Consider the following 17,711-nt stretch of genomic DNA (forward strand, 5'->3'; position numbering starts at 1 on the left):
TGCCGACTTGCTCTTTATTCTCGACCTCAGCCGCTACTTTGCTTCGGGCTAAATAAAATTCAAGCTGGCAACCTTAAACAGGAAGTTTGTCCCATCGAACATTAGCTAGCCCAGGTGTCTGGCCGGTCAATATTTTGTCGTTTTCGGAGTACCTGGCGGACAGAATAGCCGTGTCAAAACTTATATTGTCCATATTCTTGACATCGATGACAGATTTGGTTGGAGTACACTTGGGTGCACGGAACAGGCGGTACTGCGAAATGAAGAGGTCTAGTTTTATATACATCGCGTAGTGTCAGCCGGAGCCTTCAAATATGTAATTTTCAATGCGCTTTTGGATCGCAGATTTGTATTGGGAGACCAGAAGTTCTACCTCGTTGCGGCTCATGGTGTTGGGGCTACAGAAGTAGGCTGTGACCTGGACGCCTTTCTGCTGACCTAGCAGGCTTTCTCGAGTTGGGACGTCAATACCAGGCTAAACTTTACTCCTCTGCGTCAGCCTTACAGGTATGCCAAGCGGGAACCAGTGCAAGTAGCTCTTTTTTACAGATTGGCTTTCGACACCCCTTCTCTTTACTGTTGTGGGCGTGAATTGTGCCTGATCTGGATCATGGGTAATGCTTCCAGTGGCGGTGACATCTCTAGTCTTTGCCGTTCAGCCTAGTTGTCTGGGGATGGGTTTAGGAGATTGTCCTCGGGGTTCGACTTGACACTACGAAACAATAATTGCTTGTTTGCGTTCCAGGCCCTGGATCCCAAAATTGCTGCCAAAATATCATTGTATTCGGTGATCTGCCCCTCCGGGAGCAACCCGGTCATTCGTGTAATTGACCGTTTCCAATTACAAACCATACTTTCATCTCTAAATAGCTGGTTCCTGTCATGGGCAAAATAATACCTCCAATTATGCATCAGCAGATTGCAAGGAACCTTGGTAAATTCTTACTTTAATATTTTTTTAGTTTCGTTGCCTTTTTCATGCCTCTTCAGAGATGCTAGTTGCCAGAAGGTTTCTACGACAGACACACTTGCTCATTGCCAGAACGTTTCTACGACAAGCAAATATGCTAATTGCCAGAAGGTTTCTACGACAAGCCCAGATACTAGTTGCCAGAAGGTTCCTACGACAAGCACATATTCTAGTTGCCAGAAGGTTTCTATCACAAACAGATGCTAGTTGCCAGAAGGTTTCTACGACAACACAGAAGCTAGATTCCAGAAGGTTATATCGACAAGCACAGATGTTAGTTGCCAGAAAGTTTCTACAAGCACAGATGCTAGTTGCCAGAAGGTTCCTACGACAAGCACAGATGCTAGTTGCCAGAGGGTTTCTGTGACACCATATGCTAGTTTCCAGAAGGCTTCTATGACAAGCCCAGATGCTAGTTGCCAGAAGGTTCCTACGACAAGCACACATGCTAGTTGCCAGAAGGTTTCTACTACAGGCACAGATGCTAGTTGTCAGAATGTTTCTACGACAACACAGAAGCTAGTTGCCAGAAGGCTGCAACGACAAGCACAGATGCTAGTTGTCAGAAGGTTCCTACGACAAACATAGATGTTAGCTGCCAGAAGGTTTCTACGACAAACACACGTGCTAATTTCCAGAAGGTTTCTACGACAAACATAGATGCTAGCTGCCAGAAGGTTTCTAAGACAAACATAGAGTCTAGTTGCCAGAAGGTTTTTACGACAAACACACATGCTAGTTGCCAGAAGGTTTCTACAAGCCGAAATGCTGGTTGGCAGAATGTTTGTGCGACAAACATATATGCTAGTTGCCAGAAGGTTTCTACGACAAGCATAGATGCTAGTTGCCAAAAGGTGTCTACGATAAGCACACATGCTAGTTGCCAGAAGGTTTCTCCGACAAGCATAGATGCTAGTTGCCTCAGGGTTCCTACGACAGACACAGATGCTAGTTGCCAGAAGGTTTCTATGACAAACATATGCTAGTTTTAAGAAGGTTTCTATGACAAACCCAGATGCTAGTTGCCAGAAGGTTCCTATGACAAGCATATATGTTAGTCACCATACGGTTTCTACGACAAACACAGAAGCTAGTTTGCTAGAAGGTTTATACGACAAGCATAGATGTTAGTCACTAAAAGTTTTATATGGGTTAGGCAAACTCGCGATTCTTCTACGATTGACCATATCAAAATATAGTAAAACTTCACCAACAAATTTGGACCATTTTCTGCAAGTGGCAACTTTAAATAGGTTTGGTTCACATTTGAATGGCCTCATCAGAACCATGCTATGATGTTAATCTGCACAGGAATTAAGTTACAGAGTCTCCATTTTAATGAAGTTTCACTGCATTACATAGTAGGTTCTTTCAAGTATGGCGACCAAGTTAACATATGTAAGTCCTGACTACCTTAGCCGTATTTATATGTTTCTCAGTCTTAATGTCGATTATCAGTTCAGTTAAAACAGACGTAAGTCAATATATTTATTTTGAAGTTGTTTGTGGTATGTTCCAAACTGGTTTAGCTTGATATTATGGAATAGTGGTTGAACTTCGAAAAATGTACGAAAAGTAGTGCTCCTCCATATTCTTATTGATATCAAAGACATTTTGAGTCCTAGTTTTCATTTCAGTAAAATATTGATCTGCCTCATGACCACATACATACAATATTATCCAAACAAGGTCTTGCAAAATATTAATTAAGTTAATTCAAGCTATATATGAGTAAATTCATTGTCGCTCTCTTTAACGTTCCATAAATTATTTTGCTTCATTTTAGTCAAACGGGTACGACGACATCAGGCTTCGCATATGTGAGTGGTGCGTGTAAACCGTCCCAACGTTGTGCAGTCAGCTCAATACGGACCTTTTCATTGTATTACATCTCAGCACACGAACTCGGACACACGTAAGCAGTTGCAAAAACACATATAAACATTCGTTCGATCTGCCAATTGACGATTTCTTTATGTTCCCTAAATTGATATGTTGTTCTCCGGTTAGTATATAATTATTGCTGTGATCCACCAAAGGACTAATTGTTCAAAACTCAGTTAAAGACCATCTATTGATCAAATTTTGGTATTTGCTTCGTAGGTTGGCAGAACAACCTTATATATATATATATATATATATATATATATATATATATATATATATATATATATATATATATATATATATATATATATATATATTTAGCCGGTACCAATACAATTATCTAGCCTGTATGATAATATTAAATATTCGTGTTTAATAATTTAACAAAAATGTTAATGGTATCAATATTTTTCTGGCAATTATAAATAAATAAATAAATCAATCAATCAATCAATCATATATATATATATATATATATATATATATATATATATATATATATATATATATATATATATATATATATATAGACAGACAGACAGACAGATAGATAGACGGATGGATGGATGGATGGAGATGGATGGATGGATGGATGGTTGGGTGGATGGATGGTTGGATGGATGGATATATAATAGATAGATAGATAGGGAGAACGAGAAAGAGAACAAACTTGAAAAGTTGAACGAATCTAGTATGTGAAGGTCGCCTTCGAGATATATTGATCCCTATTGGACAAGCAAATAACAACTAAAAACACAAACACCTACAAAATATATAATGACATCATGCTACGGCATTGAAACCAAAATCAAAAATACAGTCCATATATATATGTTTTTAATAACCTGTAGTTTGTCAAGAGCTTTCGACTAGTTAATGGTGCCTGTCGATAGTGAACGTTATACAATTGTTTACATGAAAAAAGAAGATACTACAAATGCAATGAATTGATTACTTCAATGGCTGCATATGAGCTGGGATGTCGAAATTCATACGCGCTCTAAAACGACGTAAATATTATTCAGAGCGATGCTAATTATTCAGCTGTTACTGACTCCATATTGCATATGTAACAATAATTGTTTATTGATACTCACTTTCAGGTCAACAAACTATGCTATGAATCAGGTATTTTTGTTTGTGATTAACTTTTTCATCCTTAAAATATCATGTTGAACATTCCATTCCATTACTGACACAATCGTAATTGGTCAAGTGGTCGTCCTTAACATATCATATTGTACGTTCCATTCAAATACTGACACAATCGCAACTGGTCAAGCGGTCGTTCTTACCATATCATGGTGTACATTCCATTTTATTACTGATACAATCATAATTGGGCAAGTGGTCGTCCTTAACATATTATGTTGTACATTCCATTCCAATACTGACACAATCGTAACTTGTCGAGCGGTCGTCCTTAACATATCATGCTGTGCATTCCATTGTAATATCGTGATTTGTCGAGCGGTCGTTCTTACCATATCATGCTGTACATTCCATTCCATTGTTGCGCAGTCTAAAAGCGTCAAGTTTTTCAGCTCTTTAAGTGATAAATCATAATTATAAATAATTATTGAAGTTATTATAAAATCAGTTTTTTTTTTAATTTTCTTCTTTCTTTGGTTGTTTAATAAAATATTTTCTGTTGGTGTAGAAATGGAGCTAGTCTTCTTGAATACCCAACTCGATATAGGTACCACATATCAAACACGGGATCAGTCATTATATTTAGAAAATGGCAATTTGCTAAATGAATGAACATAAACATTTAGATAAACTGCAGTGGATTACTTTTTCTTTTGTTAAACAGAAAATAAAATAGTTAAGAATTTTTAGTCATGAAGAGTTCCAATTGTGTAGTATATCGAGGTAACTAACATTAAGGAAAACAACATCGTTACTACCGTTGTCTAGAAAGGAGTCACATGCACATTAAATCGAAAGACAAAATCAAATCCCAAGTTGTAGGAAGACACTGGTGTTTATTTTTTTATCAGGATTCATGCGACAAATAGCTGAAGACCTTTCTGAGGCCACATTTTGAATTCTGAATCCGTTATAACAATTTTTTCTTGATCGTTGTATTTAATTGGACGTTCACAAAGATTAGAAAGAAGAAAAGTCTTTGGATGAGACCATTCTTAAAGTTTTCGAACTTTCTTCTTGGGCGTTAATCTTGGGCGACCTGTTTTTAGATGTACGATCAAAAAACACTTTCTCTGAAGCTCTTGATCGAAATAGCCTTATCCCAAATAATTAACATCAGAACAAAAATAAAACGGATACTCTTCGGCAGTTCCTATTATATTTTATTTCCTTCTCTCAATTTCTGAGCACCAAAATAATAGTCGCGAAACGATGGTATTTTCATTAGGTGAGAATTTTCAAGAGAACATTTCCTTTTTCGCGTACCAAGCACCGCCTCCCCGAACACGATCCAGCAAAGATCTAACAACACACATGATCACTGTGCACCATCGTCGCTAAGAAAGCCTTTCTGCTATCTAACAATTAACCATCTAATTTTCGATATATATCCCTACGCTAGAAAGATTGGCGAACATGTATGTTAAGAGTCTAACCAAATAGTTCGAAGCATTTGGTTTCCTTACTTTGTTTGTTATGATTGCTTGGCAAGGTCAATCAAATATATGATTGAATTTTAATGTAAACAAAAAGAAATATTTGTAACATTGTGCTAAGATGCTTATTTGTAAAACGAATATATTCGTACTCTTTGGAGCTTTAGCGTTATTACCGTAAATCTTCAGTTAACGAGATGCGTAGCTTTCGCGTTTTCTAGTGCAATCGTCCAAGCTTGTTCTGGAAACCGAGGTGGTTGATCGTACTCGAAGACAAGGTACAGATCGTGCTTGGCCACACCCCTGGTTTTTCGGTGCAAAACCACGATCCTCCAAATGTCTACATCGTCATGCTGCTCTTCTTTCTTAGGTGTATAGACTTCAATTTCTTACACCACTACTCCTTTGCTCGATTTTTTTTTGTGGGGGATGATTGTTGTTTTTTAGCTGGAAAACTAGGACGTTTCCAGGTGCCATCCATACAAGTACTAAGATGTACACAACCACAGGCGAGCATTTCTATAATAAATAAATTCTGATTTTATGGTGACGCCTAGGTCTGTTCGACATGTTTCAGATCTATGGAATTCCCGTTACACGAATCATTCTGCATAGACAGGAACAAGTGAAACGAGACCTTTGTCGAATGATCTCTATTGTCGGAGCCAAGAAACGGTTTGGAATTGACACCAACCGGCTATACTGAATATGGAAGAATAGGCAAAACGCCACAACAAACACATTTATCCCCAAGAAAAATCTAGCAATGATGTTGGGGTGCAATAAATAGAAGTCAATACACCTGTGGATGAATAACACCTAAGACAACATCTTAGACACAAAACAAGCAACAACGACAAAAGAGTCGCTGAATACTAGCAACAATTCGAGCAACGCTTGCCAGAATGAGACTTCGAGCAGAAAAGAGGGTGGCCCTATGACCAAACTTTACCAGCTACATATATTTACATAGGGGCAAAAGGGTGAAAATGCATTTAGCTAGTACTACTTTCGTGACAAATTGCAGATTTCCATCACCGTAGAGGAAATCGCATAAGTTACCACATCAAATGGTGTTAACATAACTCTTCTAAGATACCACCTGATCGACCTGTCGAATGGGAAAAAGCCTGAAACTTTGTAAACTCATTTACTAATATTTTTATTATTAGTAACTATCAACAAGTGCGTAAGCATCTATTTATACAACCGATGCGATTCTACGTTCTTCAAAATAAACCCTATGCACGTACACCAAATCCAGCTATTCATAATCACTACAATTTACAGTTATGAATAAAAGTTACAGAAATTAGAAAACAATCAAAGACCCGGATTTTAATTTTTTATAGATTAACATAATAATTTTCACTTCGTGGTAACAAGCATCCTCATATAGAATCAAAAGATAACAATGTTCGCCTTCCTTGGTTATGCATGCAGGTAAGAACTTCAACCTACAGTGATTTATGTTAGATGAATCCGGAGTAACTATGTATGTAGTGAACAGTTAGCTTGTGTAAGATATAGTTGAATCCCTAAATTCACAACTTGGTTCCGTCCATTTTCAAGATGTGAGCTAAGTAGAGAGTGTACGACTTGGATTTCATTCTCATAAAGGGCGAATTTTAATTTTCTAGCCTCATTATAATACTGACTACATATAATTTCGTCAATAACCTATCCTACTACAAGATTTACCTTTGCACTTTGATATCAGTTTTGTCTACATTTGTAACTTACACAAATAGCTTGTATACAAATTAATTTCTGTCAGAGGCATTTAGATTAGCTGCGTATTTAGACAGTTGATCGTTGAATCTTCAAATAAATTTGTCTGCTGCACAAGACAGCCTATGTAAAGGACTAAGCTAATTTCCATTTTCTAAATAAGGTGTTGAATTGAACACAGGAAAATCGATGAGTGCCGTTACTTGCGAACCCCGACTCAGTTCTCAGTACAGGACGAAATATGGTTCACTAGTCTACGTTGTAATGTTTTATATTCATATGTGTGTATATCTGTATTTGAACAAGGAAATTACCAAAACACTGAATCGGGATGAAAAGTAAATTTACAAGGACTACATTAAAAACATCGTAAACAGAATCACCTTAAGAAAACGATGGGATTAAATAATCAATGATAGGCAATCTCGCATCAGTCAAGTATAACAAAAAAAAAAAAAAAAAACTATCAACAACTGTTGGTTATATACTTTCTCGTAACACAGACATTTCCATTTTTTGAAGTGATAGTGTGTGCACTATATCATATATGTTTTAATAATCAACAAACGCGTTATAATAAAACATTGTAAATACTAAACAGGTCGCTCCGGTGGCCTAAGTGGTTAGAGCGTCCGCCTCGGATGCTGGAGATCCTTTATTCGAATCCCGGCAGCATCATGCCAAAGACATTTACAAATGGTACTAGCAACTGCCTAACTACCTCACTTGGCGACATGGTAACAAAGTGCCAGACATCACTATAAAAGTCCACACTGCAGACAGTGCAGCAATATGACTGAAAATTGTTTGAAATCTCCTTTGAAATCCAGATTACATACACACACGCCACCAAATATAAACTTAAGCTGCCACACTGCAGACATCGTAGCGATATGACTGGAAAACTGTTAATGCAACGTTAAAGTCTAAATCACACACACAGACCAAATATAAAGAATAGCTTCTATTATTTAGAACACATTGTTGCTATTACTAGTAGTACTAGTGTCATAATTAGTACCAGCAGCAATAGCAGCGCAATCATACACATTAAAGAATTCTGAACTCTTTTTTTCCACATTTCCAGACTTAGTTTTTTGCATGATGTTGACGTTGGTTGTCCCGCACCTAACGACGGTATCATGGGAACTAAAGGTTGCAACTGGAGCACGTGCAGCAAAGCCGCGCTGGAGCATTTTATCCAGTAAGTATCTTAAAATATAGCAATGTTTGTTACGCAACACTGTTTACGTAAGACATAGTCCATTTGAACATTGCTAAAATATGTATACACTTGAATGGCAGAACGTTATCTAACAAACTGTAACCGACATATCACTTTAGCCTTGACTTTGCCAATTGTTTGAGACGATTGTGTTTGTGAGAATGAGAGAGTAAGCGATTTTTCAACCCAAATATCAACAACGTAGTCTGTACTAACAAACATTCGCTTGCAGTATTTGAATATGACACTGAAACTAATAATTTTATTTCACTTAAATTGATCACACGTAGTAAAACCTGTCTCATCCGACTCGCATCATTCCAGTTAGTGAAGTGGGACATATGTCTATATTGGACTATCCAGTATGACTTCTTGGATTCTCGATAAATAAAGCACGATCGTTTCGCCATATCAAGAATTAGTTGGATATAAATTCAGATATGCATGACTCGATTGTACAAAGTCATAACTATCCTCATGTAATATTGTTATTTTATTAACTTTGAATCTATTTCATACCTGAAGGATTAAACGAACTTACGTTTCATATAAAGGAGAAACTCGTTCATTCGAAGTAGTTGTCGACATAAGAAACGTCGTTGACAAAAATTAGTTTGGATTCATTGTTTTGGGCAGTATTAAATCTGTATGCTTGTGGGGATATCTGTTATATATATATATATATATATATATATATATATATATATATATATATATATATATATATATATATATATATATATATATAACTTTTTGTTGCAGATCATCTTCAGCTAGCTGTCTTTTTGTAACAAATATAGACGAAGCGGACGTACCCGTTGACTTAGTGAATAGGTCTCTTTCAGGACTATGGATGGGTAAGATTTTTTAAGGGAATGTCGAACGTATGTTTGTATTGGTAACAAAAGGCCCAAAACAAAGTAATCGATAAAATAAAATAAAAAAACAAGAGAATGAGTTATACGGACATAATTTGAGAAAAAATGAATATTTTAGCACATGATTTCAGTGATTATTTGGTTAGTTATTGCCCCATATCTTATTTCAGTCGAGTCTAAAACGTTACAAATGATGTCATTGCGTGTCAGTCTAAACTACTCTCCGGAGATGGAGGCAAACAGTGCCACTACCTGCAGTTCCGCTCCTGTCTTAATTTCCTTTGAAAGAAGGACTGGTATGGGGTGTAGGGGGGTCTATACAGATATGAACTCCTGAGAGAGTGACATATGTAAGGTGAATTTGTTTACATTTGCAAAATATACATTAGAGAGAATGTTGGCATACCTCTATGATATTTTCATGTACTGTGGCTGAATTTTCTTTGGATATTGTATTTGTATTAATTGTACAAGATCTAAGAACACAGCAAATCAAATGAATGTTCTCGTGTGCTCAAAAAGTCAGCCTGAACTACTCGGAAGTACACTATCTTTCAGCAGAATTTTGCCTGACTAGACAATGCAAACTTCTGAAAGTGCAGTGAATGGATTACCATATATACAAAATGTAAAACGTTATACACTTTTCTTTTACATTTGACTTCTGAAATCCAGGAAGTAAAAATGACCAAGAGGAGCTATCAGTTTCTACAGAAAAATTGCAGGTATCAGTTTAGCGTGGCAATGTCGTTTCGAGAGAGGTTAGAGTGCCACCAGAGAAGACGTTTCCATGGCATGACTGAGTCAGAACGTCCCCGTCTGTTTTCAACGAGAGTCGAACGAGAGTGACTGCCTCAGCAAGAATCAGACGTAATCAAGCTGATACTTCCCAGATTTGTTAGATTTTGGTGGACGAATATCTGGCTAGATTAGCAAAGATCATATGTTGATAATGAATAATAGGCGTTGAAAAAGAAAACTAGTTTACGATGTTACAACAAAGAAAAATAACATTTGAACCTTTCAATGCTATTTCTGTAACTTTGAATACAAAATAAGTCGTTTAGCTTCTAAAGCTTCAAACGGTGGCTTATGCTTCTATTTCGGATGAGAAGACATAAAATTGTTGTGACCTCAAGAAGGTTAATAGGAAAAAGGCAAAACCTATGACGAGTGCTGATGACTTACTTCTCGGAACACGTCTAAGCTGGTGGATATAGCCCGTGACACTGTAAACATGTTTCGCGATACAACACATGAGTGAGTTGACCTTTCCAAAGAATTATAGGTTACTGCATTTGTATGGGAAAATATGAAGTGAGATTTTCTGATGGAAATACTGTATGACCTTGCATGACCTTGGGAATGCAGTATATCCATCCGTCAAAACGAGTTCATATTTTCCCATACAAATGCAGTAAACTTTTTATTACATGCTCAATTTTTTATTCTACTTAAGGCTTAATTATGTAAACAAAAATACACTACATGAAACAAACTGAATGTATGCCGTATTCCAAACTAAATACACAAGCGCAGATTCATCATTAAACAACAACAACATTATTACGCACATAACTCCGATCTGATAAATTTACACTTAGTCGCGCGCTAGACATAACTTACGAAAGAAAATGGCGTTTTGGTCCACTTAAAATTTGAATTTGGAGTCATATTGTGAATGAATGCGCATTGCAACAACTTTTCCACTTGATCTGGAATGAATAGAGTTTGGTATTTTTGTCGATTTTTATGACATATCGTGATTATGCACTGGATTTATCTGTGCCAATTCTACATGAAATACATTGGATTGAAGCAGCAAGGGAGAATCGTGTTGACAGCTGCAACTGTGTTTCCGTTCTGTCATTGAATGTTTGAAATCATAATGTGTGGAAAATCTGAAGTCCTTCAATTGCAGTTATCAAAAAAACGCTATGGGATTTAATAATTATTTTCATTTTTAGTGCAGTAAGGAGGATGTAATTGCACTTGGAATATAGTCAAAATTACAGTACAATTTCAAAATGCATAATCAAGCTTGAGAACCCATGACATGGCTCATGTAACTTGGATTTGCAGAAATTAGAAAGTACATTTTGAGGAAATTCTTTCGTATTTCAAACTATTTTACTTCTTTTTTTCCAACTTATACATTATTACTTTGCGAAAGGGTCGAGTTCAAAATCAGTCGTGTTCATATATAATTTTCGTGTTTTGTTTCTTTTCACCAATGCTCAACCGTATTCCGATTTCACAACAAACATTCAGATTACATTCTTTAGGATACGAAGGAACAGCCCGCGAGCGAGCAGACGTCATTATATAAAGCAGATATCACGTTGTATCGCAGCTGAAGTGCTAAACACATTATGATACCGTTCATTCATTCCTTTATATAGAAACGAAATTGGATTCAGTCAAGATTTTAGTGTACAAAAGTTAGGAAATGACGGACTTAAGTTTAGATCATCAAGGGATCGAAACCGCGTTTATGCAGCGGTATCATGTAAAAGAATATGAGCTAGGAGGACTAGGGAAAATTACCCAAGTGTTTTCGGACAAAAATATCAAACTCTTCACAAGATAATGTTGTTAAACAATGCCCTCTCTCCATATATCGTTGGACCCAGGGTCAGTCACATCTTTTATTCCCTAAAAGTCATATGTACGCTGACTTTGTTATCAATAGCAAATGACAACAGTGCAAGACCTACCGTCACGAGCGTATCTACTTTCCGTTATGTTTGACATATTCCATGTAATACAAAGTAAACAACAGAACAAATGATTCTGCAAGAATCTTACAGAAATGGAATTACGGTGGTAGTGGTCTTTTCAGAGATGTGAGAATACTACATGGAAAGCAGTTGATGCAATGTTCGAATGTATTTCAGTGTCAGTTCACTGAAATTATCATGTTTTACATTTAAACCACTTCTCATCTTAAGCAGTTACTTAAAATTTTCCTTTGACTGATTTCAAAGAACATTTGGAGACCCGTTAAGTAATTTAAATCTGTTTCAGCTTGAGAAACTAATACGATGAACTCATTTTATTAAATTCATTTAAAATGAGCACTCGTGTAAGACCCTCCTTAAGAAACACATGATACCCCATTAGTTGCGCACATATTAAATTAAAGCCCCCAAAACACACAATTTACTCTATCAGTTACAACGAATCAATATAAAGCCTTCATACTAGTGTGTTGTGTATTTCTTTATTCGTAATTCTTGTAGCTTACACATAGAAAGTAAGACCATACTAATACCAGATTAAACATTACTATTTTAAAATTGAAGAAATAATTTCAACTTATTTTGCTGTTTTCGATCTGTTTGAAATGTTGTACGTTTTGCAGTGGACAGCTACACAGTCATCAATATATAGTAAAATCACGATATATAAGGACTACGTGATGTTGATTAGAGCATGTTTTATGCAGTTAAAGCAAAAAGAAAAAAACTAATATTTATTTTGTTCAAAAGTAAATTTGAGCGTCTACAAGGGAACGGATAATTTTATAACCCCGATATAGAGCTAATTCTTTTGTTGCTTACGTAATTTTAATGTGTGAAGTGCATATACCGTACGATGTGGACGTAACAATATTAAAATTATAAAAGGCTTGGGTTGAATTAAATGCACGTAACAGAATTCAGAGCGCTTTGAGCAACGAATCAGCCGTTGATTTTCTATTTATTTTCGTTTTAGTTATTTTATGTTTTTGCTATAATCATAACTAGAGCGATCGTGAGTGTGAGTTTAAAGGAGTTTAACTTTTTTACTTTGACAGGAATGATGTATACTGATGATGAATATTGTGAATTTTTACATGGATCTGGGTGGAGATTCAGAGAATTTCCTTACTGGGTATATCTCTCTCTTTCTCTTTTTCTCTCTCTCACTCTCTCACTCTCTCTCTCTCTCTCTCTCACACACACACACACACACACACACACACACAGTACGATGGACAGTCTATAATGCTAACTTGAAGAACTGCAATTTAGAATTGCATTTCAGTCTTAATTTCATTTCAAAAAGATGACCGATTTGAATGTGTGTTGTTTGCTTCATATATGTTGACCTAAATGTAGTGTAAGTGCATCTTAATTAAGAAGCACGTGTAGACAGGATAATTCATATAGCATAATTACGAAATTGTTATGAATATAATTTTTTACTTATGATTTTCGTCTGCAGGCGAATCGCTTTTACCATAATGTTGACGTAATAGGAAATACTAGAAGAGTGTGACGGTCGAACGGGGTGGGGAAGGTAAGGGATACACCAGCAAAAAGTAATCGTGGGAACATACTGTATTGTCACTGCTTTATTAATAAAAATGTTTCACTTGCACTAATAGGGGGACTGTTCTATGCATAGCTGCGCTGATATGAATACGAGTTCCTTTACATACGGCAAGATGACTAACTACATATCAGCCATACCTGCTCGTTATTGCGGAGATGGGAAGGTGTGTATTGGTTATGAGAATTGCAATATCTGGGCAGCCACGGGCCTAGACTTGTCCCTCTTCACCGTGGTCCAGGGGGGCTGGGGAGAGTGGGGGTCATGGACCTCCTGCTCCCGGACATGTGGCAGAGGAATGATGTATCGACAGAGAAAATGTGACAATCCAAAGTGAGTTTACATCCGTCTGTAACATCTACTAATCGAATACTGGATTTTATTATGGCATCACAAATCAGCCGCACTTTTCTTTTGGCTTAATAAGTGTCAGAATAATTTAACCATTACCATAAATCCAGTTGTGTATTCGATATATTTAATAGTCTTAATACCAAACTATATAGCTTTCGGTATAATTTTAAACACGATACCTGAGTAGGAAAATTAAAAGTAAAGTCATTTTCAGCATTATTGTAATTATATAGCGAGTGTCAAGAAATATCATCGCTTTCAATTTTATGGATATAATATATAATAGAATTTGCAGCTTCTTTTCGATAGGAAGCACGAAAGAAAGGCAACCCGACAGATAACATTAAAACAAAAGCAGACCGATAGGTAACATAACACAAAGGCACCCTGACAGGTAGCACAAAAACAAAGGCAGACCGATAGGTGGCATAAAAACAAAGGCAGACTGACAGTTGGCATAAAAACAAAGGCAGACCGATAGGTGGCATCAAAACAAAGGCAGACTGACAGTTGGCATAAAAACAAAGGCAGACCGATAGGTGGCATAAAAACAAAGGCAGACTGACAGTTGGCATAAAACAAAGGCAGACTGACAGTTGGCATAAAAACAAAGGCAGACCTAAACTAAGAATCTACAGTAAGAACACATTGGGAACAGTTTCGAATCCACATTGTTGAAGTGCATTTATCTAACTCATTATTATCATGGCTATGGCTATTAATTGACATAATGACTTATTTTGTCAACCAATTAAATGATTCTTTCCGTACGCAGACCAAGGAATGTTCCGGAATGCAAAGAAAGCGAACCTGAATATGACGCTGTAGCATGCAACATAAATGTGAGTACAACATGTTGGATACATTGACCAGTTTAATATTTATACAGACTTCCTTATTTTGATATCTACAACACCCCCCTCCCCCCAAAAAAATAAAAAAATCAAGTAATTAATTTTTACTTTATGGTAAGATTGGCAAACACGAAAGAGCGCTATTTTGACGTTGGTAAAGAAATGTTGAGTATAGAGATTATTGTGTCTGCTTTGACCACATCATATCGAAACATTTTAAAATAATCCATACTCTCACATATGCAAGTATGTACGCAGATATTCTCTCTCTCTCTCTCTCTCTCTCTCTCTCTCTCTCTCTCTCTCTCTCTCTCTCTCAGGATTCATGTGCAAATAGGTTTTTATTGTTATTATTAATTCATTTACACATCAGTATATTGCATTGAATTGAATATTTGTTTTTTTGCATACAACAAATAAATCAATTTTCGTTCTATTCTGATATTTACAGACAAAAAGAGAAGCTAGTATGCATACGTATAACAGAAATATTTAAGTGGTTGATCGAAAGGGTTTTATTGTATAATATATCCACACACACAAAAACATGAAGTTACAAAAAATGACTACTCACTTCAGCTCTGTGACAATGATTCAAGCGTCGCATCTACGCTGAGGAAACAGAGAGCTGGGGAAACCTGTGCACGTCAGATAGCTCACGGACTTGTGAATTCCACTGTGTATGATGGAACGGGTGATTGGTTTTTCTATGGTGGTAAGGAGTGTGATGTGCTTAAATTAGATAGATAGATAGATAGATAGATAGATAGATAGATAGATATAGATGGATGGATGGATGGATGGATGGACGAACGGAAGGACTGGCGGACGGAAAGAAAGACGTACATAGATAGATAATTAGATGGACGGCGCATGGATGGATGGATGGATGACTTGGACGGGCGGGCAGGCGGACGGACAGACAGATAGATAGATAGATAGATAGATAGATAGTAAGCTATACCTATATATCGACATAATAAAGAGAAAATTTAAATGAACATGCTCCAACTAGATACATGGAAAGATATCTAGTTAAGCAGATAGACAGACAGACAGACTGATAGATAGATAGACAGAGAGATAGACACACGGACGGACAGACATACAAACAGACGGATATATGGATATATTGATAGATAGATAGATAAATAGATTTTAAAAAAGTGTATGTATACATTGCAAATCAGTGGGTGCTTTACTGTCCCATATGATTGTAGTTGCTCAGTACTTTGGTCGTATTTATGAAGATGTAGAACTTAATGGACGTAAGAGGATTTGAGAATCAACACTGACGAGTTCAAAGGAACTCTTACCAACTGAGTAAACTTGGAACTCTTACAAAGTCAGACAATTAGGTATTCGTACGAAGTCAAACATCTAGGAACTCTTACCAAGTCAGACAACTAAGAACTATTGAAAAGTCAGGCACCTAGGAACTCTTATGAAGTCAGACAAATATGAACTCTTACAAAGTCAGACACCTAGGAACTCTGTTTACAAAGTCAAATAACTAGGAACTCTTGCCAAGTCAGACAACTAGGAACTCTTACAAAGTCAGACACCTAGGATCTATTACGAAGTCAGAAAATATGAACTTTTACAAAACCAGACAATGTGGAATTCTTACAAAGTCAAACAACTAGGAATTCTTACGAAGACAAAAAAACTAGGAACACTTACCAAGTCAGAACAAATAAGAGCTATTACAAAGTCAGGCACCTAGGAACTCTTACAAAGTTAGACAACTAGGAACTCTTGCCAAGTCAGACAACTAAGAACTCTTACAAAGTCAGACAACTAGGAACTCTTACCAAGTCAGACAGGTAATCTTACGAAGTCAAACGTATTAACTCTTACCAAGTCAGACAGCTAAGAGCTATTACAACGTCAGACACCTAGGAACTCTTACCAAGTCAGACAACAACGAACTCTTACAAAGTCAGACAACTAAGAACTCTTACAAAGTCAGACAACTAGAAACTCTTACAAAGTCATTCTTACAAAGTCAGACAACTAAGAAATCTTACAAAGTCAGACACCTAGGAACTCTTACAAAGTCGGACAACTAAGAAATCTTACAAAGTCTGACACCGAGAACTCTTACAAAATCAGACAACTATGAACTCTTACCAAGTCAGACAACTAAGAACTCTTACAAAGTCAGACAACTAAGAAATCTTACAAAGTCAGACACCTAGGAACTCTTACGAAGTCAGACAACTATGAAATATTACCAAGTTATACAACTAAGAACTCTTTCAAAGTCGGAAATCTAGGAACTCTTACGAAGTCATTCTTACAAAGTCAGACAACTAAGAAATCTTACAAAGTCAGACACCTGGGAACTCTTACAAAGTCAGACAACTAGGAACTCTTATCAAGTCAGACAACTAAGAACTCTTACAAAGTCAGAAATCTAGGAACTCTTACGAAGTCAGACAACTAGGTAATCTTACGAAGTCAAACATTTATTAACTCTTACCAAGTCAGACAACTAAGAGCTATTACAAAGTCAGACACCTAGGAACTCTTACGAAGTCAAACAATGAACTCTTACGAAGTCAGATAACTAGGAACTCTTTCAAAGTCAGACAACTAAGAACTCTTACAAAGTCACTCTTACAAAGGCAGACAACTAGATTATCGACATACGAAGAAACAAACAACTAACAAACTAAGAAAATATAAACCTCATTTTTTTTAAAAAGCCTTGTTCGTTGGTTGTTGATAGCACATATTGCAAAGTATTGAGACTATTATTTGACCTAAAAATTGGAGTACACGGGAATTCGATCTTCCTTTACATGTCTTATTTTTGACACGATAATGTTGAACACTAAGTTAACGATGACGATTCAGCAATGGTTCTAGAAAATCAATTCTTATTATTAAGGTTTTTACTTC

General features: G+C 36.4%; 1 protein-coding gene across 1 annotated transcript in view; it reads left to right on the forward strand.

Annotated features, from left to right (window-relative positions):
- The window catches only part of LOC149799154 (A disintegrin and metalloproteinase with thrombospondin motifs 4-like), a 59,206-nt gene that overhangs the window by 18,766 nt on the left and 22,729 nt on the right, over positions 1 to 17,711 (forward strand). The window contains exons 9-15 of the mRNA XM_089958144.1: positions 2,757 to 2,885; positions 8,264 to 8,380; positions 9,164 to 9,258; positions 13,079 to 13,155; positions 13,652 to 13,929; positions 14,726 to 14,792; positions 15,384 to 15,519. Coding sequence (XP_089814270.1) covers positions 2,757 to 2,885; positions 8,264 to 8,380; positions 9,164 to 9,258; positions 13,079 to 13,155; positions 13,652 to 13,929; positions 14,726 to 14,792; positions 15,384 to 15,519 — 899 coding nt within the window. The remainder of the gene's footprint in view (positions 1 to 2,756; positions 2,886 to 8,263; positions 8,381 to 9,163; positions 9,259 to 13,078; positions 13,156 to 13,651; positions 13,930 to 14,725; positions 14,793 to 15,383; positions 15,520 to 17,711) is intronic.

Source organism: Sinohyriopsis cumingii, chromosome 5 (genome assembly GCF_028554795.1).
Source record: "Sinohyriopsis cumingii isolate HCF-2022 chromosome 5, ASM2855479v2, whole genome shotgun sequence".
NCBI lineage: Eukaryota > Metazoa > Mollusca > Bivalvia > Unionida > Unionidae > Sinohyriopsis > Sinohyriopsis cumingii.